Consider the following 25,915-nt stretch of genomic DNA (forward strand, 5'->3'; position numbering starts at 1 on the left):
TATAATACAGAATAAAATGTTCTGAAAAATATTTAGTATAAATAATAGGGGTAGAAATGTAAACATTAACAATTAAATGGACTCAGTGATATTGGTTTATTTTTCAAGGAGAGTACTTTTAAGAAGAGAATGGAAAAAACTTCATCGCAAGATACATGCAGACATGATAGTTCTCTGAGGGATAGACAATGTTATATACTCATTTTTCAACCTGTAATTGACTGTTCACTAATAAATAGAAATTTCTGAATGTCTATGTTTATATTAAGCACATTGAAGAAGGGTTTGAAATAGAGAATTAAGAAAAAGAAAATCACTTGCTTCTAATAACTCTCCTTTCACTTGTTTACAAAGAAAACAACAAAAGGAATAAGTAAACCCTTTATAAAAAGGAGCACATGCATAAAGTATTTGGAAGACACTACCCAGTGCGATTATAGTCTAATTTCTATGTATATTAACATTCCTTTACTTTATGACAATATAAATCATTTTAAGTGATGATTAGAGTTAACTCTGCATTGCATTGTTGAAATTAGGGCAAGAAAAAATCATATTTAAATATTTGCCTGGCTACATTTTAATCACAGTGGTGTTTTGGTGGTGGTGGTGAAGTATAATTAGATACAAAGGATAAGATAACTTGCAAAATAGCAATTACATACACTATTTACAATATTTAGATTTTTTTTGGAAATGAACAATCTTGGAACTATAAACCAGTATCTAGTTACTCTCACATGATAGAAAAGCAGTTGACTGTACAAATAATGTATAAAAATGCAAGTGTTCAAACATATGCAATTGCTCAAACATATAGAAGATTCAACAGACATATTTGTTCTTGCAGTTTTTTAAAAGATGGAAATCAAATGGCTTGTCCAGTCTTAACGTTCATTGATAATGCATGGTACTGTCAATTATTGCATGCCCAGACTAACAGATCAGTTCCATGCATTTGCTGAAGTGGCAAATTCATTGTGAGTCACTATGCTGGAAATGCGAGCCGTTTTCAGTTTGATTCAGTGATGGTGATTGCCCGCACCATGTCAGGCAGGTTCTCTGTATCCAGGTCTTCTTTGCTGTTATCTGAATTTTCTGGTGAGATGTAGCAACCAGAGTCTCTTGGACAGTCATTTAACTGTGACTTGTTAAAGCTGAGGTCAGGGCTTAAGGTCTGTGGCACTTGCTCTGCTTCTTGGTCTTGTTCATCTGTAAAATTGAAACAATATGCTATAAAAATCCCTTTGAGTAAAAGATTGATAGTTATGTGGCTGCTTTGGTTCGACCTGCAGGAAGGGCACCAGACAACTTACAAGCCAATTTCTATTCATATCACAGAAAGCCAGTGTAGGGTAGCAGTTAGAATTGGGGAGGCCTGGATGCAAATCCCAATTCAACCATAGAGTTCACTGGGTGACCTTGGCTCCTGTCATGATCTTTCACCTAAAACACCTTGCAGGATTGATGCAAGGACAACATGAGTTGAACTCTGCTCATAACCCTGAACTCTGGGGAAGGAAGGCGGAATTTAAAATGTCAAAAATAAATCATAACCAAAAGTGGCATGTTTTCGTAGCATCCTAACCCTGTAGGAAGAATCATATGTGAAAAGCAGTGTTGCACGTGCTTCCCCAAAAGGTGAAAAAAACCACTGCTCCAGCAACAGCAGGGGGCACAATCTACCGTTGGGGAAAGAGAAACGGAGGGCTGATTTCTTCCACCAAATTTATTTATTCATTTCTATGTCATAGACCTATTCAAAAATGGAGTGTATGAATCTCAAAACCAAAACAACATGACAAATAGAATCAAAGCAAAATACAAAATGGAAGGAAACAGAAGTGCAGAATGACTCGTCCTACAAGGAAGTTATAAAAAGTAGATAATTTTCACAATAAATAATCAATTTATAAGTTTTTGCCTAAAAAAACACCTCATTACAGATGGCAACCAGTTTGATTTCAAACTTAAATTTCATTACAGAGAGAGTTCTACACCACCAGTGCCACTACACTAAATTCCCAATTCCTTGTTGAGGGCAGTCGAACACTGCCAAGCCCTGTCAGACATGCCTCAATGTCAGAATGCAAAGAGCAGGCAGAGGTACAAGGAGTAAGGTGATCTTTTAAGAACACTGGCCACATTTCTTTTGGGGCTTTATATACTAATAGTATAATAGCAATGACTAACCTAGACAGCATCTTAAAAAGCAGAAACACCACCTTGTCGACAAAGGTCTGTATAGTTTAAGCTATGGTTTTCCCAGTAGTGATGTATGGAAGTGAGAGCTGGATCATAAAGAAGGCTGATTGCTGAAGAATTGATGCTTTTGAATTATGGTGCTGGAGGAGACTCTTGAGAGCCCCATGGATGATCAAACCTATCCATTCTTAAGGAAATCAGCCCTGAGTGCTCACTGGAAGGACAGATCCTGAAGCTGAGGCTCCAATACTTCGGCCACCTCATGGGAAGAGAAGACTCCATGGAAAAGACCCTGATGTTTGGAAAGATTGAGGGCACTAGGAGAAGGAGACGACAGAGGGCAAGATGGTTGGATAGTGTTCTCGAAGCTACCAACATGAGTTTGACCAAAATGTGGGAGGCAGTGGAAGACAGGAGTGCCTGGCGTGCTCTGGTCCATGGGGTCATGAAGAGTTGGACATGACTAAACGACTAAACAACAACAATACTAATAGTAAGACCTTGAAGATAATTCAGTAGTATACTGGCAGCCAGTGCAACTCCTTCAACACAGGTGTTTATATAGGTATCTGTAGCCTATGCCTGAGAACAACAGGGCTGCAGAATTGTAAGCAGGTTGCAGCTTCTGAATGAGCCTCATGGGTAGCTCAACAGATAATGCATTGCAATAGTCCGTCCTTCAGTTTACCAATGGTAGAACCACTAGAACCCAAACACCTTACTCCAAAAGATCAGCTTTGGATCAACCTATGGAGCAGCTAAATTCATCCTTTGCCCTATTTGGAAGGAGGAAATGCCAGCACTGTAGCACCTATGGGCCAGAAAAGCCCATTAGGAAGAGGTGTAAGTGAGCTGCCTCTGCTCCATGCAAACTGTTCTATCAAGGGGTTGTTGGCCAAATGTGGAGGAGACTCCTCCCAGTCCCAGCAGGAGTGCATCAGCTGTCCCTTCAGGCCACTCCTGGGACCCTAACTAAACTGAGACCTTGCTATACCAAAGGACTACAAAGACCAGAAAATTGAAGCAAATGCCAATCTTCAATCTTCTAATTTCAAAAGCAGCAAGCTTGCTTCGTGACTCAATGCACAAGTTTTGATTTGAAGCATTGTACCACTTAAGGCAGATGCTGGTTTTAATCTGTTAAATATTAGTTAAAGGCCCAGGATAGAATTTTTTTTAAAGGGCTACTATTAAATGTTGCAGAATCAGCGGAACATGCTATCTTATCAGCTACTAGAAGTCATGTAATTTTCCTAAAGCATAGCAGTTTCATAAAAGATAAATGGCTTTCAGTCAGAGTTGTCTAAGATAGGGTTAGCACAGTCTATGATATGCATCATTTTGACATGTATAGTCTGATACTACTTTAGTCTGTAGGATTAGGCTATGGATATTGAAGAAATATAAGGCTGATGCATACACACTGACAAGAGCTATGCTATAAATATTCATTATCTCCATTTTTGCCCTTGTTTTGCCCTTGGAACCTGCCTTTGCAAATGTACAGGTGTCTAGATCACTGCAATGGAAGTTGTGACAATATGGCTTGCTTCATAAAGAAAATTGCCATTGAAAGGATCTTTGTGTGGAGAATAATTGCTGTATGCATGAGTTTGACATCCCCTGGTGAAGCTCTAGATATGTCCTTCAGTTGAACCACAGGTCCATTTAGAACTGATCGTCAGATCCAAATAGAGATATGTGCTAGTTCTGCTGGGATACAACACACGCTCTGTAGATGAGTGATTGCATGCTTAGTTTTTCCCTCAAGTATAAAGACTCCTAGACACATAATCTAGCACATAAGGGAGATGGATTCTAGCATAGTGATATGCTAGTTTTCTATTTGCAGAAAATCCAGGCATGTAGTCCATGGGCCACCTGCGCTCTTAGAATCCCAAGAGTTGTGTCCTGCAATATTTCAGTGGTGAGTCACAACAATCATTTTGATTCCTCACTGTGAAAACTGTGCAGGTGATGGGTTTACAGTGTAAAGGGCTCTTATTACCCAAAACACAATTGTTATAAAGACACTGGATGATGTTCTAGTCGCTGTATTCTTGGGGTCAGTTCAGTTCTCGAGAAAGTGGTCTGAGGGCTGGAAGTTCATTTCATCATACAATTCAATCCCCTTGATTGGTAATAAAACTCATAACAATAAAGTAGACATCTTTTAGCTATAATAACAGCTGCAGATTTGCTCGGGTGGTGGGTGGGGAGCTCAATTGAATTTGCCACGGCTTCACATGGAAGGGATTCACAATGGATTTTTAGCAGTACAAATCCTGTTCACAAGATCAGGGTCAGTCTTCTTTGGAATTTATTTTAGGAAAAATAAAGTTATTGTTGATGTAATTTATTTCCTGTAGAGTCAAACTAATGGAAGGCCAATTGTCTGAATTTTGGGAAACTGAAAAAAACTCACATGTCATATTTGGCCCATATGTGAGTCAGCCATCTAAACCTTCAAAAGAGGAGCCCTAGTGCTATGGATCTTTGTTAAAGGAAGACAAGCTTTTTATTTTAAGTGGAATTTTCCCATATAGTCTCAACAAAAGATCATTTCTATTTGTAGGTGATGCTTATATTTTTGTCACTTTAGTGTAATTTCTGTGGTCAGAATCTAGATTCTCTTGTACAATTGGGTAATTATGCATCTCCCTTCTAAGCAGTACAGATAATCAATTTTAATTAGGAAATCATTTATAGTAGACAGAGTCATGCCTATTTAAGAAAAAAATATTGACCTTGGAAAGTTGATTTCAGATGCAATATTTAGTTACAACAACGATGTCCAGCTTTTTCAACCCAATTTTCCACTCGGGTTGACTTAAACACAATGGTATTGCCAAGGTCATGCAGAATTAGTTACTCTGCTAAGAGTTAACCCCAGGATCATGCTGGCTGCCGTTCTTTCATTATAATTACTTGACTGGATGACCTAATATATCCCATTGCATACTTTTGAAGGTTTTTCTTATCTTCCGCATTACCAATCTACACTGGGGGAAAACGCTACTGTTCTATAGGAAAGATCAATTTGCCATTGAGACCCGCTTCAAGTTTCTTTATTAAAGTGTTCCTTATACATGCATTAAGCTAAGTGCAGAATGTCTTGCTAAGAGCTTCTTTATAACTATGAGTCAGATAGTGGGCCCTGCAGTCCTATGGCTTCTGCAAGAGCATCAAAGGGCCTTTTGGAAGCATTAGATCTCCCTCTCTAGGGGTAGAGGGAGTTACTTCAGAGATTCCTCCATCTGACATCATGAAGACATACATGGTCCTGGCCCTATGGAGCTCCTACCTCTGTATAACCAAAAAGGTGCTCAGGTGGTTTGGGGTCAGTTTGACTGCACACTATCTAGCTTGATCAATTACTGACAGTTCAGCCCCTATTAGTTCAGCCCCTATTACTCCCTCCTTATACAGCTAGAACTCAGGGTCATCCCATGAAGCTGAGTGTTGGCAGACTGGAAGTATATTTTAAAGGCACTCCTATGGTAGCACATTAGACCAGGGGTAGACAAGGGGATACCTTTCAGATGTTGCCAGAAAAAACCCCAATTAGCCCTGACTATTGGCCATACTGGCTGGGGTTGATAAGAGCTGAAATTCAACCATGTTGGCTACTACTGTATTAGATCCCACCATCACCATCACAGTCTCTCCCCCCCCCCCCCCCGGGTAGGGGACATGGAGGTTTACACATAAAAGTGACAATATATAATACCAAATGGAAACCTCAGACATACTTTCATAGTCCTGCAGATTCTCAATAGCCGACAGTAATCTTGTTCTGTCTTCTGGGTTTTCAATATTAAGTTCAATTAAATGGCTCTCTTTTAGATCTTTCAAATCTTCCAGAGTCTCATAGCCATTTAGTAAGAGGGTTGATGAGTAGTCCTGAAAAAAACAACATACTTCTGTTAATTTCTCCATTGACAGTTTTTTCTCTTTTGATTGTATCGCTGAAGAGAAAAGCAATTGTGTGTGTGTGTGTGTGTGTGTGTGTGTGTTTCAGGGGTGTGAATCCTGATTTGGCCCTGACTTGGCATTTCAGAAAACAGGCTGCCTTGTTCTGGTAGGGCACTTGGTTCCCCCCTGCTACATTCAGTAATGGGGCATTTTATTCCTTTTGACAAAATTGAATGACATTTGCAGGCATAGTAATCCCTCCAGAAGCTAAACTTGTCAGTCACAAAGAACTCTCCCCACTCTGGTGTTTTCCGTATATGCTTCAGTGGCCCCCAGTTTGGTTCAGAGCACTCCAGAGAGATCCTGCTTCAGCTTGGATAAGTCCAGAATCTTTCTGAAGCTCCCAAGCCTCAGTTCTACTCAGGATTCATCTGAAGATTTTATTGACCTTTCCTTACAACTGCTTCACTTTGGCAAGATTATTCCCAAGTTTTTTAGAAATGCACTCAGAACTTTATATGTTTTTCTTTATTTATACACCTACAGTTTCAGTGAAAGGTTTCAACAAGCAAGCTGGGGCAAACCTAACCCTTTGAAGACCTTTTCTCCTACTTTACAATTGATTTACATTCCTCTTTAATGCAGTTTTCAAACAAATCATTGCTGAATATTATATAAAGAAAAATTTATATCTAATTTGCAGGAGGAAATCATTATGTCACCAGTATAATTTATAAGTATGCCATTTCAAGCAGGACTGCATTTTTTGCACACAACATAAAGTGCAGTAGCACAGCCATGTCTTTTATTTTGTGGCACGCTATGTATTTATAGGCATACATTTCTGAAGACTGTCCATGTGAAAAAAAAGCATTTGTGTATCTTACTGTGCAAAGTTAAGAAGAGTAATTAACAACAGAAAATGACATTGTGATTCTGAAGCATTAATAAAAATGCTGATTATATTGCATTACATCAATGCTGTAATATTTTTCTATGGTTTAAAAAGTGGTGACCAAACTTTTTCAAAGAGGGCCAGATTTGATGACGTGAAGGGCCATGGGGGCCAACCAAAGGGCCAACCAAGGTTGTTGACCTTTTTTTAGGATTGAAGTTGAGGTTTTTTAAGGATTTTATCCCAGGAAATAAACTGCACAGGGGCCGGATTAAACCAACCGGCGGGCCGGATTAGACCCCAAAACGGACTTTGGACATGCCTAGTTAAATAGACCAATACTATGTGTGGAAGTTTCATATACCTTAGGAGCTACATTGAAATCAGCTACAAACCATTCTCTAGTGATAAAGAAAGTGGAGTGAAGGATTTTTATTAATGAAATATTAAGTATACAATTGACAGGTTCTTCGAAAGAATTGCCGCTTCAGGATAGGTTTATATCCTTGCCTATGGCTCAGATTTGGTTCCTGATGTCTACTTGTTGTCTCAGATCTGATGAATTATAATCTTAATTATATAAATATCAATTTGATTTGTTTTTTATACAGAAGCTTTCTTAAGCACTGGAAGCTTGTATCACGTATTATTTTAGCAACCCTTACAACACTTTGTTCAGGTTATTGTTATTTTATCTGTATTACAGTCAAAGAAATAATACATCCCTCCATATAGGACTGTTGTAAAATGAGGGAGGATACTCTATGGTCCTCCAGTTGTTGTTCAAATCCCATCAACCTCAGTCAGCATAGCCAATGGTCGGAGGTGGTGGGAATTTAGTCCAGTAACAACCGTAGAATCGTAGATTACCCCAACAATTTTATAACCTGATCATTCATTTTAGACAATATATACCCTACCTTTTCCTCTGAGGACAACCAAAGCAGCTATTTTAATAGATGTATGTGAAACGCTTTGAATGCTGAGAAAATACAAGTGGTAAGATTATATATTGTTGATTTTATGCATGTCATCAGATCTGGGTCACCTGGGAGCTTGGATCTAATTTCACAAAGTAACCCCCAAACTACATTGTCAGAGACATATTACTGTATATTGATGTTACCAAACATCAATATAAATCTGAGAAACTTTCCTATTCTGCAAATGTGCCACCTGTGACCAGTGGCGTAGCGTGGGGGGTGCAGGGGGGGCCGGCCACACCAGGCGCAACATCTGGGGGGGGGCGCTCGCACTCGCAGCTCTCTGCCCCTACTAAAATCCACGGGTTAGGGGGCGCAAATTACTTGCCTTGCCCCGGGTGCTGACAACCCACGCTACGCCACTGCCTGTGACTCTAGTCTGCACAAGGAGTCAGTTGTACATGCATAACCTAGTCAGATAATCAGTGACAGCATCAAGCAACCCTTTGGGAGGGGGAGCAGAGGATTTATTTAGTCTCCCCTTCAATACCTGATTGGCACTTATCTGATTATTGGCTAATTATATCTGGCCACACACATGTAACCAACCTGGGTGATAATTTGATAGCTGCCTAATAAATGGAGCAATTTGACTCTAGAGGTCAAAGGAATTATCCATTTTAGCCAAAGTACACAACAAATCTTGCTTATGGCTCCCAAGGTATGGCCTGAAGCTGCAAGTTTTGAGCTTGAGAATGACCATGATATGCAAAAAGAAGCTTTACCAAATAAAATTTTTGAGTTTTACCAACCTGGAGATGGAGTCGGTCCAAGAGTTCTTGAAGCGAATTAGGCTTGGCCCTTTTACTCCTCTTGTGTGGCTTTATTTTTCTAGGTACAGATTCCTCTTCTGTAATAAGATCTACGTAAATGAATTTGAAATTCCCCACCTTGTTGTTTAGCAGTCCCGTCCACATACCCATTGGGGTTTTACAGATGATATCAATGATATCCCCTTTCTGGAAGAAAAACAAAAAAACAAAATGTAACTCTGAAACTAGTACTGTACCTATTATTTGTGATACACAAGACTGGTCTGCCTCAGTTGATCAAAAGCAGACCAATGGAAAATCAGAGTTGGCTCAAATAGTGATGCACATTATCTAAAAAGAAAGGAGAGCTTATTTATCCATACTGTCATTTAATGTGGAGAGTAAGCGTCCTGTTGTCCATATGATGTTCTTCTCTAAATCACTACCTTTCCCTCCCTCCCTCCAGATTTTCTCATACCCTCTGCATTTCAGAGTATCCCTAGTATGAGAAAATCCAGATTGAGAGAGGGAAAAGTGGGGGGAGGCTGTGGCAGAGGAAAATATCATATGGACAACAGAGAATTAATGAAGGTACAGGAAGTTTAATATCCACATTAAACGACAGTATGGATGAGGACATATAAACAAGAACACCTAACTGAAATAGAAAATAGGATAGACAAAAATGGCCCAATCCATAGATTTAATTCCATATTGACAAGTGGAAACTGCAGTAACACAGCTGTTTCCCACACCATTTCAGGAAGGTCTAAAGAAAAGTAACAGACCAATTGCTATAATTATTAGGTTGATAATATAATTATTAGTACTGCCAACCTAGCAGTTTGAAAGTAGATAAATAGGTACCACTGTGGTGGGGAGGTAAACTCTGTTTCTGTTGCGCTCTGACACTTGTCATGGTGTCCTGTCATAATATGTCTATTGAAGTTAATGGTTCATTAATTAATTAACAGATTCATTAATTTCAGTGAGGAAGACTTAGCTAAATACAATTCATTATTTCCAATGACAGTATCATTGACCCTGCACTCCCCCTCACATACTTACTTAAAATGTAACTCTAGCATTTGGTCTGTGCACTACTAATGTGTCATTTGCCCTTTTGCACTTCCCTCGTATATGAAGCATTATTATAAAAATTAAAGCAGGATTTTTTTAAAAAAATGAAAACTATGTGTTTTGTTCAAACTCAAAACATGTTAATCCAAACATGTATGTCAGGTAAATAGAAAAAATGAAAGAGCAGCATAAAAATATCCAGAAACACAGGAGGTAATCTTTCCAGACAGGTGCCAAGAAAAAGGACAAGCAGTTGTGCAACACATTTCACCAGCTTCTATATCACAATTTTAAGTTCTTTCCTGCTGCAGCTACCTGTGCCCCCCCATCTGCTCTTCAGGGTTGGGGGACCCTCAGAAACAGAATGGATTGTGGTATGTGGGGCTGCTGCAGATGTAAAAGGGATGTCCACCTCCATGTGAAAGTGGAAATGATTTTCTGCTCTGGCAAGGCAGAATTTAAGCCAAAGCACTTAAGTTAACACAATATGCAGATTACCAAATATGACCTGATCCAAACAGGTCTGTTAGGCAAGTACTGTGTTCTGTTTCTGAAACATATGCATTATGTTATTGTAGTTTTGGAGCAGCCATTGGTTTTTGCTTTCAGCCACTTTAAAGAGAGCATATCACCGTTATGCTCCAGTAAATACTGACAACCTGGGCAGTCCCTCCTTTCTCCTGGGACTCAAATTATTACTTCAGAGTTCCCCTAGTAGCAAATCAGCACTTAATCATACCCCACATTGCTGGGAACATGGTCATGAGACATCATCTTGTCTCTGTTAATATGGAAAAGTGAAACAGCTCCCTCCCCACACGTCACACTCCACAGCCATAACTCAACTAGAACTACAGCAGAGTGTGAGGCAGCACAATGTGAAGTAAGGCTAGAAAAGACACCTGAAGATTATTATTAGTTACGTCTTTTTCTTTGTGACACAAAAGCTTAAGGTACAAGTTTGATAAGAACGTATCAAGAGACCCCCCCAGAGCAGACCAAAATCCATCTTCTCCAGGATCCAGCAAATGTCTCCCTTTGCACTTTCTCCACACCATGTATATGCTTCTCTCTCTATATATATTCTCCCCCTTTTCTAAAACAAAAGTCCCAAATGTTGTAACCTTTCCTCATAGGGGAGTTGCTCCAGCCCCTCAGTCATTTCAGTTACAATATGCTTTTGGAGGGCGAGGTGACCAGAACTGTAGTCAGAATTCCAAGTGTGATCTCACCATAGATTTGTATGTTGTATGTTATGATGTCAGCAGGCTTATTTCAATTCCTTTGCTAATGATCTCTAACATGGAGGCCACCTTTTTCACAATTCCTGCACACTGAATTGACATTTACGTTGAGCTACCCGCCACAATTCCAAGATTGTAACCTTGCTCAGTCTCTGCCAGTTCAGACCCAGTTAGCATATATGTGAAGTTAGGTTGGTTTGTTTTTCTCCAATGTGCATCACTTTACACTTGCTTATATTAAATCACACTTGCCATTTAAATGCCTATTCACCCAGTTTTGAGAAACTCTTTTTGTGATCCCCCAATTTCCATTCTTCCTCTTGTTTCTTACCATCCTGATCAATTTGATATTATTAGCAAAGTTATTTCACCACTCACTCTTAATTCCAGATATTTTATAACCAAATTAAAAACCACAAACTCCAGTCTAGTTACCTGGGGGACTCCACTTTTCACATCCCTCTATTGTGAGAACTGTCCACTTATTCCTATTATCTGCTTTCCACTCTTTAAGCAGCTTAAGAGAACGTGTCCCTTTATCTCATGACTGCAAAGGTTACTCAGGAATTTTTAGTGAGGGATTATGTCAAAATTTTTTTGAAAGCACACCAAATCAACCCAGTCTACATGCTCATTGAGACACTCAGTGGAAAGATTAGTTAGACACAAGCTAGCTTTGTGGAAACCAAGCTAGTTCTTCATTGGCATGACTTGTTCTTCTATAAAAAAAATGACTTCTATATAATGCTGCCTGAACTGGGAGAGCCTCACAGTGACTTCAGGAATAAAGCAAATTTAACAAATAGTTAACTCACCTTGATTTTGAGAGAGTCTGTGTCATAAGGACTAGGTGTGAAGTCTGTGTGTACTTTAGCTCTGCCACAGAAAGGTCCAGTGTAAGGAACTTCATCATCAAGCCTTAGGCTGTCCCTGTTGCTTGTCCCATCTGAGCAACTAGTAACCCCACCTGGAAGCAAAAAGAATGGTCAACCTTTCACAGCATTTAAGATGGATACAACATGAAGCCAAAAGAGTTTGAAGATGAAATCATTTGAAAGATATAAAACAGAAAAATCACAAGAGGTGTGCATGAGCCACAAGATTTGGTTTGGACTCCCAATTCAGCCCTTTGGAAAACAGCCCACCTCAATCTGAGACACTTGGTAGGCTGTCTGAATTGGATTGGGCTTCACCTGAGACCACTTCATCCCACCTCAATTCACTATTTGAGGGAGTATTCTTTTTTAAAAAAAATACTATAACTCCCCCCCCCCCTTTACAGAAGTGGATGAAATTTGAAGGCATACTTACTGCTAAGAAGGAGTTTGTTGTTATTATTATTTCATTTATACCCTACCCTTTCCCCTGACAGGACTTAAGGTGACTTACAGATAAAACAAGAACCACTAAAATATAGAAAAATAGATAATTAAAATACAATTTAACTTTGATAGAATCAAAGCTTGCTAAATTACAGCGAAATAGGGCACTGACTGTTGTGCTGGGCACCTTTAAAGTTTGTCCAACCGAAAAGGATATGTCTTTATCTTTACCCTTTTAGAGGGTATAAATTATGCCAAATTTCAGAAGGATAGCTGCAGTGGCTTACCCACAAGGACAGCTGTTGCAGTTTGCAGGTGGGCAAAAAAAGAACACATAAGAGAGATGTTCATGAGTAAGAAACCTGCTACACAAATAAGTTTGACTTTGTGGGTGGGAAGAACTAAAATAGATTCACGTTCAAAGTAAAAATAATTCCTTCTGATTACTAGCTTGACCAGTCCACCACAAGAAGGCTCTCCATCCATCCTCTCCCCACCCTGGTACTTCCTCTCTCTTCCCTCATCACCCAATTTTGGTTATATTCCTCATATGGCAAGCTGAGAGACACTATTTCTGCTTTTAGTAGATGCATGTCTCTAGGATTTTTTAAATGTCTGGATTACCAAGGTACTATGAGGTGATTTAGGGGTTCCCACTTCACCTGTGCCATCTCACAGAGATCCTGCTTGACCTCTGAAAAGACCCAATTCCTCCAAGGCACTCTTGGCTTCATTTAAATCTACTCTTCATTCCTATTAATCTCTACTGTCAACTTTCTATGGAGTAGATGCATTCCAGCCAAAAATAAGCTATGTACAGTTCTACTGAATTCAGTCCACAGGATTTAGCAGTGGGTTTAATAGAATAATAGAACTGTAGTGTTGGAAGGGACCCTGGAGGTCATCTACTCCAATCTCCTGCAATGCAGGAATCTTTTGCCTAGTGTGGGGCTCAAATCCCACAACCCTGAGGCTAAGAGCCTCTTACTCTATTCTGTGTCTGTGGATGTGCAAATGTGGATCATGCCCCATGCAATTAATTAACATATGCTGCAGGGTAATACTTAATTGTGAGAAAGTGCTAAAAATCCTGAAACAATGGAAATGCAATTAAAATGGTCAAAATCTCCATCAATAGAGTGATGTGAAGACTTGAGCCTAGATTTTACTCAGGGCTCACTGAAATAAAATGGCCCCAAACTAATACTGTGTGTTTTTCATATACGATGTAGAATAACCATCTGCTGACTGTTACCTCTTTATTCAGACAAACAGGGATAACATTTTACAGGTGATGTCTTAGAATACGCAAAGTACAGAACTTCAAAAGAATTGCACACTGGAGAGGAAAAAGTTTTACTCTCAAGATTTCTGTCATTTTGTCATCTGAAGAAACCTGCATCAGCACATTTGAGCAAGCACAGAAATATTCCATTCAAATATGCTTTAGATAACAGCAGCATCTTGAATGCGACAAAACAGATAATGGAACACAAAAATTGGTTCACTTGATGTGCTTGCTTAGCTATACATGGGGGAGGAATAAATATGGTTGCTAGGTCATGATCATTTAAAAGAAGCACCGCACCCTCAAAATGTTATGCAGTCATTGGGTGGTATTCACCTACATTTTACTCAGAGTAGATGCATTTAAATTAATGAACATGACTAATTTATGTCCATTACTGTCAATAGAACTGCTCTGAGTAAAACTTAATTGAGCACCATCCATAGTTTCTTTAGTCTATGACTTCGCTCACCCTATGCTCCTCCTGCTGAAGCAAGCAGGACTTCTGATTCTTTCTGACAGCTGGCAGGAGGTGAGGGTGGCCACTGGAAACAGGGGAGAAATAGAACTGTAGCTCTGTGGTGGAGCATCTGCTTTGCACCAGAAGGTCCCAGGTTCAATCCCTGGCATCTCCAGTTAGGGCTAGGAGAGAACTCTGCCTGAAATTCTAGAGAGCCTCTGACAGTCAGACAATACTGAACTAGATAGGGCAGTGGTCTGACTCAGTATAAAGTGGTTTCCTATGTTCCGGTAGCTATGCCTTCATTCTTCTTCAGGTTACAGACACTTCAGGTTACAGACTCCACTAACCCAGAAATAGTACCTGGGCTAAGAACTTTGCTTCAGGATGAGAGCAGAAATCGTGCGGCAGCAGTGGGAGGCCCCATTAGCTAAAGTGGTACCTCAGGTTAAGAACAGTTTCAGGTTAAGAACGAACCTCCAGAATGAATTAAGTTCTTAACCCGAGGTACCACTGTAAAAGAAACCCAAGAGGCAACTTATATTCCATTTTCGGTCTTTATCACAGGCAAAAATTGTTAGAGAGTTTGTTTTTGCATAGATGGCTTGGAATGCAACATACCATTTTCCGTATCACGTTGACATAGGAAAATTAGAGTTGAGGCCTAAACATAGTGACCACATTCCTAGAGGAACATAGCTTCTGTACTTTGAAGATCTCTGAGGGAAACAAAAGTTCCACCAGTACAGTTTTTCCCATCCGACTATACCACATCTTAGCATTTGATATCTGGTAAAATGCTACTTACCATGTGGTATGCCCCTACAGGAGAGATGAAGAAACTAAAATGATTGGGCCATCTTCACTTAGAAGAGAACTTTGTCCATACGAGCCCCACAATACATATATAAGCATCTAAATGTCCATCTTTGTAATGGGCTTTGCTGCAGTGGAATCTTCATTTTAAACTTCCTCCCTCAAAAGGCCCACCATGCAAGCTCAGTTTTTATCTATAGACCAGGTTTCCCCAAAGGTGGGTCTCCAGCTGTTTTTGGACTACAACTCCCATCATCCCTAGCTAGCAGGACCAGTGGTCAGGGATGATGGGAATTGTAGTCCAAAAACAGCCGGAGACCCAATTTGGGAAAGCCCTTCTCTAGACCATCTTATTCCAGTGGACTTTGTTCATATGAGCTGGCATTAACATAAGTATCTAAAATCTGATGGGCAACTTTTTAGTTTGGCGGCTGTGTATGGGATGTGTTATTTACATGTGTAATTTGAATAGCTATCCATTTTATATTGGCTTTGCAGTTCTTTTACACAATGTTGTTAACTGCTCCATGGACTTGTGTTTGGTGGGCATACAAATATTTAAATAAAAAAAAAAACCTGAGACAGCCTGACTATCCTGCTTAGGAGAGATCAGGTTTGGGTAAGATAGGTTATCTGTATAAACTCACCATTGCAGTTAAGAGTTAGAAGTAGCACCTGCAGAATATTACCCTGCATTTAAGCACTTAAATGGACAAAAGCCATGTCGCTTTGGAAATATGGTTAACCTAGACCTAGGAAATGAAAATTGAATTGATATGTCAGTGAACAATTCTGTTTTACAGTGGAGTGGTGTTTTAGCTCAAAAGACTAAAATAGGATCATTTAGTGTCATTAATCAATTCTATTAGACAGAATGACAATATAAAACCTTACATAAGTTCTCTGTGAAAGCATATGATAACAAAATCCCTATCAGTGCTTGCCATTCAAACACCGTTGCTCACCAGATACAAGCCTCATCCATAATTTTTATGTGTACTGTTGATCAGATGCAACACATCCTAGGACACACTTTTTACTGACATACATAAGATTCAGGGTGTGATCTTAAACTCACTTTCTAAGGACTAATCCCCACTGAATGGGAATTACATTTGAGTAAACTTCTATAAGCTTGTGCCGTTAACTTTTCCTACTTTTTGTTAAAAAAGGAAAATTTGGCCTCTTTTTAGTTTCATGTTCTATGCAGCATGTTAGATATCCCTTGCAATAGCAAGAACAGAGGACTTTATGAATGTGGTCTATTTTAAAAAAAATACATAAATAAAGAAAGGTAATACAAATATTTCTTCTGGAAAATTAGACTCTCTCTAAATTAATTTTCACCAAAGACAAAGTCAGCAATGATAAATAATATATTTTGTTCACAATATTTCACTTAAATGCATTGGTATTAAATAACATGGATACTGATGTAGCTTAATGACAATTTATCTAACTAAATTCTAATCAAAGCAGGCCCACCAAAATTAATGAGCCTAAGTTAGTTGTGTACATTAATTTGAACAGTATAACTAACACTGGGTACATCCCCCAAAGAGTTGGTTGTGAGTCATTAAATCCCCAGCAAAAATCTTCCTAGGATTTGAACTCATTGAGTCATTTTGGCCAAACCAATACTAGTGAACTGTAATATGGGAATAAGAAGAGTGACCTATTTTATAGGACTGTTGTAAAAACTGAAATAACATATGTGAAGGTATTTGCATACTCTGCAGCACTATACAAACACTAAAATCTGGTATTACAATGTAAATACCCTAGTATGTTAAATTATAAAATGTAAATAGTTTGGGAAAAGACAGTGGATGGTATCTGATGGTACCTTTGCCTTATCAAGAAGTATGGGTCAGGATCAAAACCAAGCACCTCTGATGCTATGAGCAGAAGCGGTTTCCACTAAAGCAAAGCCATCACTAGATGCAACTCAACCACGTTGAATTCTATTTGCTAATGGAAGCAGGAGTGATTTTCACCAGCTCTTGCTCTTATCTGTACCCACCTGCACCAAATCCTATACCATTCCCAGGGCAACCCAACGCAAGGAGAAGATTTTGATTGGCTGCCAATAGAAAGGGAAGGCAGGAAAGCCCTATTCAATGCACGTGAAAGCAAGTTAAGAATTGCCGTTGGCTGCAATTCAATTCAGACTTAGGTGAACTTAAGCCTACTGATGCTCTTATGTTCTTAAGATTGTTTCTAGCCATTCAAATATATATATTCTGCAGCATATCATTAACTGGCACTTACTTGATGAGCTCTGGCCACTATTAAGACTATAGAGGCTGTCCATGGAGTCGCTGGCCTTTAGGGAGGCCTTCTCAGCCCCTGACCCTCCACCAGGGTCACTGTTTCGATTAGAACAGGAATCATCTCTTCCTTCATCATTCTTTAGAGCAGAAGAGAGAGAGAAGATGGTAAGTATAAAGAAACATTACCCACATATGCATTTGTCAAATAAAATATGTCCCCTTAAGGAAGCAGTATATCAAAGCCAAAAGATATCACACTGTTTAGTTCATCATCTGCTGTACTTAAGCAGAACCAGTTCCACCAAGTCGTCACAAATTCCACATTCTTCTGGGAAATGTGGATGTGCTAAAATTGAATTTAATAAGAGACTTGGCATTGTACCTGCAGCAAAACAGAATGGGGACCAAACAGAACTTGGAAGAAGGTGTTATTTTGTTTATTTAATTCTATAAAAATGTATGCATATACCCCCTTTCACAAAGCATCAGGGTGGTGCATGACAGTATAAAAAAAAATTAAAGTGATACAAAGAGGTCATTAAAATATTTGGCTAATCAAGGGGCATTTTAAACATCTGCATAGGCATGTTGGCATAAAAAAGTCACCAAGAGATAGCCGAAAGTCAAAAGGGAGAATATTTGCTGAATCTCTGCTAGAGGAGCATTCTACATACAACATGGGACCAGCAACACTAAATAGCCAACTTCTAGTTGAGGTCAGCTGGGCCTCTGTAACATGGGGACAACTAACAGTGCTCAAGCAGATGATCTCAGTGATCAAGCTGTGATAATGGGATATAAGGTATCCTGCACCCATGTCATCCAGGCTTTTGTATATCAATGCATGAACCTTGAACCTGTCCCCGAAGGATATAGGCAACAAGAACAGATGTTTTAGCTGAGATGTCACATGCTATGGTTTTAGTAAAGCCATGTGTAGGTGGTGGTGGTGGGAGTAAGAGAAAGAGCTTGCTAAACATATATAGTAACTCAAAAGAAAGTAAGGCTGTCTGAAATGAAGGCAATTTTGGCAGAAGACATACAATTCCTGTCACCTGGAAAAAGTGATCACTCCTTTCTGCCATTCTCTGGGCAACTGCTGTCAGATTGAAAATCACTTTGTTTTTCAGAATTCAAGGGACAAACATGTATGTCAAGGCTATAATTACTAGCTTTCACATAACAGAGCGACATCATTTTTAAAAAAAATCCTAGAGGTTTTGAGCCCTGCAAGTACGTCATTGTAGGTAGCAACCAAACAAATAGGCAAAAGGGGGGGGGGGGGAATCATTTATTCTAACAGAAACTTCATCTAAAATTTGCTATAGCTGGTACCAGTCTTAAATCTCTCTGAAATGGGGAGAAGCCATTTTTTCTTTATCCCAGAATCCTGGTGCGGAAGCTGTTATCTGCAGCACCTGGGTGGGACTAATTCTGCTTACAATCTCCATTTTGGAACTGAATCCACAAACTGACCTCACGGCTATAACATCTAGCTGAATTTTTGTACTTTAAATTCTTCCTCGTCCCCTTCACTCCTTCCTCTTTGTAACATCTTGCCCAAGGAAGAGTTTAGAAGATCTTGAAAACTTACCACACTTTTGTGACATTTTTAGTTGGCCCCGAGAAAATGTATTTCCAAATTGTGTATTTTGAAGGTTTTTTTCTTCTTCTTATGTCCTAACAGGATTGGTTACCTTTGCTTATGATTTGTTTTGGGGTGCTTTTTTAATCCAGAGTGCTTAAAGTAATGACTGCTTTATTTTTAAAATGGGAACGTATTGTAACAGTGAGGCCACTTGCTATGTGTCACTGTCTAAGTTAAATAATTAAGCAACAATAACTTCACAAGAAAAGAGGAACTCGGGAAGCAACTTCTCCCTATTGTTGCAACATATGAAGTCAGCATGACGGAGAGGTAGCCTGTACCTTGGGAGATTACAGCACATTCACGTTATTAGGTTTGGTGAGTAAGACAAAAGAGATGACACTATTAATCCACTACGTGATCCACAAAGCTAAGCAGGGTCCAGCATAGTTTCAGATTGGATGGGTGACCCTGTGTAGAGATTCCTGCATTGCAGGGGGTTGGACTAGATGACTCTTGAGGTGCCTTCCACTTCTATAGTTCTGCAGTTCTAAGTTCATGTTTGGGTGGCAGGATGCATTACCTTGATGACAAAGTGCAATTTCTTTTGGCTTAGTAAGGGATTAAACGATCAGATGCCCCAGATAAGACTCAAAAGCTGCCTGATTTAAGCAGCTACACACAGGATGAGATTTGAAGCACATTTCCCCATGATGCCCATTATGGGAATTTTTATGTTCCAAAATGTATTAATATTGGATTAGGACCAACTCATACAAGCTTTTCTGTAACTCATTAAGAACATAAGAAGAGCCTACTGGATCAGGCCAATGGCCCATCTACCCCAGTATTCTGTCCACTATTCTCACAGTGGCAAAATATCATCCATTGCTCCCACAAGAGGGTTTCTGTTGTTGGCTGGTAGCCTTTTCCCCTACCTGTAGTGCCCCACTAGTTACTAGTCTATTCATGTTGCTTGTTGATTCATTGGCAAATGTGCACACTGCCACTATCAAAAAGAACTGTGTGCCTTCTGGTAATATTCTTTTACATCTAGTCAATTATTGAGTCCAGTTCTTTTACCACGTTTGCACTCTTAAATTCCACCCGTTAACTATATACAAAATGCAAAAAAAAAGTAGGAATTTTAAAGCTATACCATAAGAATCCATTGTATCCAATATAGGGCAAACCCTGGTCTCTTTTTACCAAACTGCAGATGATTGTCTCAACAACTTAAACCGAGTCTACCCTCATAACAGAATGAGGGTTGTACAATGCCAAAGTGGTACCCATTCATCCTGCTGGTGGGAGATTACACTGTAGAATGCTCCCCTCTGGGTTCCCCCCCCCCAACCTAACCTTCCCTGCAAGGGAAAACAAGACTGTAGGAATTGTGCTTAGCTAGAATTTTTCTCCTTGATGTCTTTCTTTTTGGACACTTTCACATGGAAGATCATTCAGAAATGGTACCTTCTATGTGCACTCCTGTGTGGTATTGCTCACCCACCACATTTTGTTGCCTTATGCACAGTTGTGCATGCTGTGGCTATTGGATTTCCCACCCTTAAAACTGAAAAATCATATTCATTTAAACTCTCTTTACATGAAAAACTTAACATACCACTGACAATTTTGACAATTCACATGCTATCACTTTTTTGCAAGAGACTGTACCATTCACTTACATAGGGAATTAGCATATTATTTTATGTCACCTTGAATAATAATCACTAACATTTTTTGCTTTTTCAAGACTTCAGTGGCCTAAATTGACATTCCCAGGAAGTATGCACAGTGACTCCCAAACTTCCTTACTTGGCAGTAATAGTGTATTCAGTATCTAACCATATTTATGTAGAACTGGGTTATATTTCCAAGGTGTGTTTCTTCAGTTAAGGGATATTCAGCTTCCATATAGTTTTCCATTCTGCTTGGGCTCTGAGATTCTTTTGTAATTCTTCATAGCCTACTTTAGTACTTTCATCAAATTCTGCCATTTTACTTTTCACAGTCTTCTCCGGGCCATTAATGGATTTTAAAAATAAATATCAGAATACAAATCATTAGACTGTTTCACTGAACACACCTTCGTGCCAAAAGATGTGTCTGATTATTTATGCCTATCATCAACTCAGCATTTAATTTGAACAGGGGCTTAGCCTCAGCCCGAACATCTGTTGGTTAAAGACAGCAGAGCAAGTGAAGTAATATTAATCAAGAGTCCCCCATGGTATGTACCATGTGCACTGAATTAATGACAGAAGCAGGGCCACAGGACCATATCACACAAGCCTGATGGCTGCAAAGGGAACCCTTTGAGTGGAAAAGGGAAAGGAGGATGCCCACTACTTCTCCACTCCAAATAGCAACTGTCCCAAACTGCATCTCTCTTACTGCAGAGATCCAGACACATCTTTACTCTCACAGTGCAAGCTTTGGGCAGAAAAAGAAGTTGAGGTTCTGATTGGGGAGGGAGGGAAAAGCAGCTGGCAAAGACAGAGTTAAGCATCTACTCTTGCTTCCACCCTCCATTAGAAAAGTAGCCATTGGTTTTTTATTACACATGGTTTTGAATAATGTGTAGTTCTGCCCTAAGTAACTTCAGCCAGCTGTTTCACATCTGAGATTAGCAGAAAAAGCTTTGGGGTCAAAGAATAGAACTTCTTCAGGGCATGATTCTGAGACCTGCCATTTTGGGAGTTATGCACTACTTTTGGCTTCCAGTGATTTTAAACAGTAGTCAAAGAGAGGCATTCTTTCAATACAATGACAACAACAACTTGGCATTTTGTTTTGGTGAAAAAGACTTAGAAAAACTTTATAACACACAATATCAAATAGAGAAAAAAGCAACTCAGGGTAACTTCTAGCTTAGTCATCAAAGTGTAAACCTATGCATGTCTACTCAGGGATAAATACCACTGTGTACAATGGGAGCCCAGAAATTCTATTAAAAATTCAGTTAATGTATTGGAAGTCTGCAACAAAATAATTGCTTGATTTATTTATTCAAATCAGTGTGAGGTGTAATCTCCCCACCCCCATCTGAACATTCCAACTCCCAAATGGGAGTGAATAAGGGAAAGTATTTGAATTGCAACACCTAAGATTTAAGGTGGATTCCAGTGTTGAATCTGCTGCCACTAACAGAATCTGAACATTTCTCCCCACATCGTTCCCAAAGCCTTCATTTGCAGAAATAAGATGCACAATCAGTTGCACATAAAAAATTCACTCAAAGAAGTGGATTGGCGTGATTAAGCATAGTTCAATAAGTTTGGAGAAAATTACTTTACATATTAGTTTTGCAATATCACTGCAGTGTTTATGATGTTGCCTGAACACAGTGACACGCACAGCTAAATATGAAGCAACTTTGACAGCAGAGCTTAAAAACCGGAAGTTAAACCACAAGCAGATAAAGAAGATCAAAAGATTTTAGTGATATGTTTACCATCTCCTCTGAAAGTGCCTTGATGTACTTTTTACCCATCTTTTTCTTCATAGTCATGGAAATGGCCCGCATCTTCTTTCCAAGGCTTCCCCCACTATTTGGTGATTTGATATGTCCCAGTTCTCCACCATCACTTACAGCATCTGCTTCACATATCTGGGTTTTTTAAAAAGAGAAAAAGTTTGTTTAAAATTTTATAGGAGTCTCTTGGTGAAGCTTTCTGATGATACATGTAGCAAGTCATTGTTTTCTGCCCCCAAATTACAGTTTGTTCATTACAGGCAAATTGTGTTAGAGTTCCACTGGCAAGAATCTACATCTTTTGCTCTGGAAAGAGCACAAAATCAAGAACAGCCCCTGCCATTCTTCAGTGCCTGGAAAAGTACCAGGCTGGGGGAAAATTTAAAGACTCTCCCTGATACTGCATTGAACCTCAGAGATACTTGGAGAGCCAGGAGACTTCTCGGCACTTTTTGAATGTCTGAGACTAAATGTAATGAGGGTGAGCTTCACTGTGGAAGAGGTCAGGGCTGCTCTTTCTCATGCACACCCCACAGCCAGGCTGAGCTTTGAATTCAACTTAATGTAAGAAGGCCCTTCCCCCTGTACTTGGATGGGGGAATAGGGTAATGATGATAGTACTCTGGCTGGCAACAAGGCAAGGCAAGATTTGTTGGCCCTTGTCCAGTTGTGTTTGGACATGCCTCTGTAAATCTCCAAAACTGTGGAAGGTGGGTGTATAACTAATTACCAGCAAGAAACAGGCAATAGACAATAGATGACTATGAGATGTACAACTTCTCGACAACAGCAACCTGCTGTTTGAGTGTTTTCCCCTCCGAAAACCAAGGTTCTGTGTGCTGTATCATCAAATCATTAAGTCTGCACAAATTTTACTCAATTCAGCAGTCAGTTGCTCACTCAGTTGGTGCAAAATCCACTGTATTTTGCACAATGTGCTTTCTGTTGCATGTAGAGAAGTTAAGGAGCCGTTATGTAAAATAACTAGATTGAGTAATATACAAACCTCAGATGAATCATCTGGCTTTGAAACTGACTGATGTCTGCGCTGGTCAAAGTTCCCAAAGCTACTTGCTCGCTATGAAAAGAAAAAAATAAATATAGATAGACACACTAGCATAATTATTTATTTTTAGAGTAAGCTGATACAAAGTTTTCATAACTTTGCTGAGTGTTCCAGTTGGTACATGTTATGCATTCATATTTGACGTATGGACAGCAATGATAATCAAATACATTATAGATGAGGCAATTGGAACTTTGCAGAGTTTGAAGTTATCAGTTGTTACCTTCATCCTGAGTCCAGTCCCAAAGGATGGCTCTACTCATCAATCTCACCCTGAGCAGGTAGCTACAGTTGACTTTTAAAGTAACTAAGGTCAAATCCACACCATACATTTAAAGCACACCCAACCTACATGACTCCCCGTCCCAAAGAATTGTGGGAACTGTAGTTGGTTAGAGGTGCTGGGAACCATAGCTATGGGAGGGAAAGATTACAGTCCCAGGATTCTTTGGGAGGAAGGCACATGTTTCAAATGTGCATTGGGTGTGCTTTAAATGTCTGCCTTAAGACACACACTTTTTGCTATCTTCTACGCAGGTTTGCCAAACACTCCTAATGTACTACAAAGTGTTTTTTAATTGTGATCAAATCAACAAAGGATAAGGTAGGAACAATGAGTTGGATTCAGATTTAGTGTTATGCTTAACACTACTGGTTTCAGTGAGTCTACTCTCAGTATTACTGAATGGTACTCTATTAACTCCATTTCTTTTATAACAACAAAACATATGTACTAAAGGTAAAGGTAAAGGGACCCCTGACCATTAGGTCTAGTCGTGGCCGACTCTGGTTGTTGCGGTGCTCATCTCGCTTTACTGGCCGAGGGAGCCGGCGTACAGCTTCTGGGTCATGAGGCCAGCGCACAGAAATGCCGTTTACCTTCCCGCCAGAGCGGTACCTATTATCTACTTGCACTTTGGCGTGCTTTCGAACTGCTAGGTTGGCAGGAGCAGGGACCGAGCAACGGGAGCTCACCCCGTAGCGGGGATTCGAACCACCGGCCTTCTGATCGGCAAGTCCTAGGCTCTGTGGTTTAACCCACAGCACCACCCGCATCCCGGTACTAAAGGTAGTTTGGCTATATTTACATATTGCCCTTTTGGTTCTGCAAGGGTTTGATGGTTGGTTCTGAAAGAGTCTCATTATGGGTATGTTTGCATTGCTGACCGTTATGCAAAGTGACAAGTGTGCATTCAAGTTCAACAGTGGTGATTCTAAGAATGATGTACATGCAATTGACACTAACTGTACACTTTACAAAGTAGCTTCCTTGGAGAATTTTCAGTCTGGAAGGTGCCTCATCTTATTACCATCCTGGTAATAAATCACAAATTTACTACCTGTGTTAGGTCCCATTTCTTTTACATTCTTTTGAAAATAAAAAATAAAGAGTAATAGACAATTTACGGATGGAATAAAATTATCATTTGGACAACTAGTTTGCAATCACATGAAGATCAGTCTTGCTAGCTGCAACCCTCTTTTGATTGTTTATTTGATTTTATAGCTCACATTAATCCTCAAGGCTCAGGAATAATTCCTTATCTAGAGCTGCAATCTCACTAGTGAAAAAAAATCTGATTGAGTACAGTGGAAATGACTTCAGAGTAAATTTGCTTAGGATTGCATTGCTATTCATTTTCAACACCTCCTCCACCCCCCAAAATGGGGCAATGGGGAGGTCATCATGGTGCAAACACAACAGCAGGAAGGCCAAATGGGTTCTGCCAATGTGTTTGTAGCACACTGATCTCCCTGTCTCATCTCTCCTCCCTTCTGGTAGGCAGCATTGCCCCATCTGCTGGAAACTTGTGTAGTGGCTCTGCCCCACCTAGTGAGCCACTACTGGTGCATGTGAGAGTTTCAGGCCTGGGGTTATCACATCCATCCCATGCACGTAGCCGCCAAACAGTCTGTCAATGTGGCCCTTGAGCTATGAAAGCTTCTCCACTCCTGGCTTACTCTAATTTTATATCAAGTTTACTTTGCCCCCTTATTTGATTCATGGTAACAGAGCATTTTCATTGCTACCCATTACATATGGTGTGTGTGTGTGTGTGTGTGTGTGTGTACATTTTGCAAATGGGTGTCAGATATCCCCCTCAGTTCATACAGTTAACATTTCATTTACAGATTTTCTATATTAAATCAATGAACAATATCCTGACAAGTGGTGAGAGGCATCTCAATAGTGTGATATAACACACACGGCACCAAAGATTACAGCCCTATCAGGCAGGATTAACACCTTTTGCTGACTTTTCAGTCCTGCTGAATATGCCCCACAGCACTGTAGATAAATGAAGGAAGGCTACAATTCACCACAATGTTTAATTGAGGAACAGGTTCGTGCCATGATACAAATTTAGCAGCCAGTGCCTTTCAGTAGCATTCGGGATGCCTACGATGAATCCCTGTTTATTGAAGTGCCGATGTGATAGTGAGACACTGAGGAGCAGAGGGGAAATAATGCTTATCGTTGCTGTTCTCATAAAGAGCCAGAGCTGAGGGAAATCAGTTATTCCTTTCGAGGCTCACAACAATCTTCTA

At 39.7% G+C, this 25,915-nt stretch overlaps 1 protein-coding gene across 2 annotated transcripts in view; it reads right to left on the reverse strand.

Annotated features, from left to right (window-relative positions):
- Window positions 1–77: 77 nt before the first annotated feature.
- The window catches only part of SAMSN1 (SAM domain, SH3 domain and nuclear localization signals 1), a 74,880-nt gene continuing 49,042 nt past the window's right edge, over window positions 78–25,915 (reverse strand). For both annotated transcript variants that reach the window (XM_083439278.1, XM_083439277.1), the window contains 7 exons: window positions 23,306–23,377; window positions 22,279–22,434; window positions 17,232–17,370; window positions 11,890–12,041; window positions 8,751–8,957; window positions 5,958–6,108; window positions 78–1,212 (listed from right to left, as the gene is read on the reverse strand). In XM_083439278.1, the coding sequence (XP_083295404.1) occupies window positions 1,013–1,212; window positions 5,958–6,108; window positions 8,751–8,957; window positions 11,890–12,041; window positions 17,232–17,370; window positions 22,279–22,434; window positions 23,306–23,377 (1,077 nt within the window). In that variant the 3' untranslated portion in view covers window positions 78–1,012. The remainder of the gene's footprint in view (window positions 1,213–5,957; window positions 6,109–8,750; window positions 8,958–11,889; window positions 12,042–17,231; window positions 17,371–22,278; window positions 22,435–23,305; window positions 23,378–25,915) is intronic.

The sequence above is a fragment of the Podarcis tiliguerta genome (assembly GCF_965153285.1).
Source record: "Podarcis tiliguerta genome assembly, chromosome: 4".
Classification (NCBI taxonomy): Eukaryota; Metazoa; Chordata; class Lepidosauria; order Squamata; family Lacertidae; genus Podarcis; species Podarcis tiliguerta.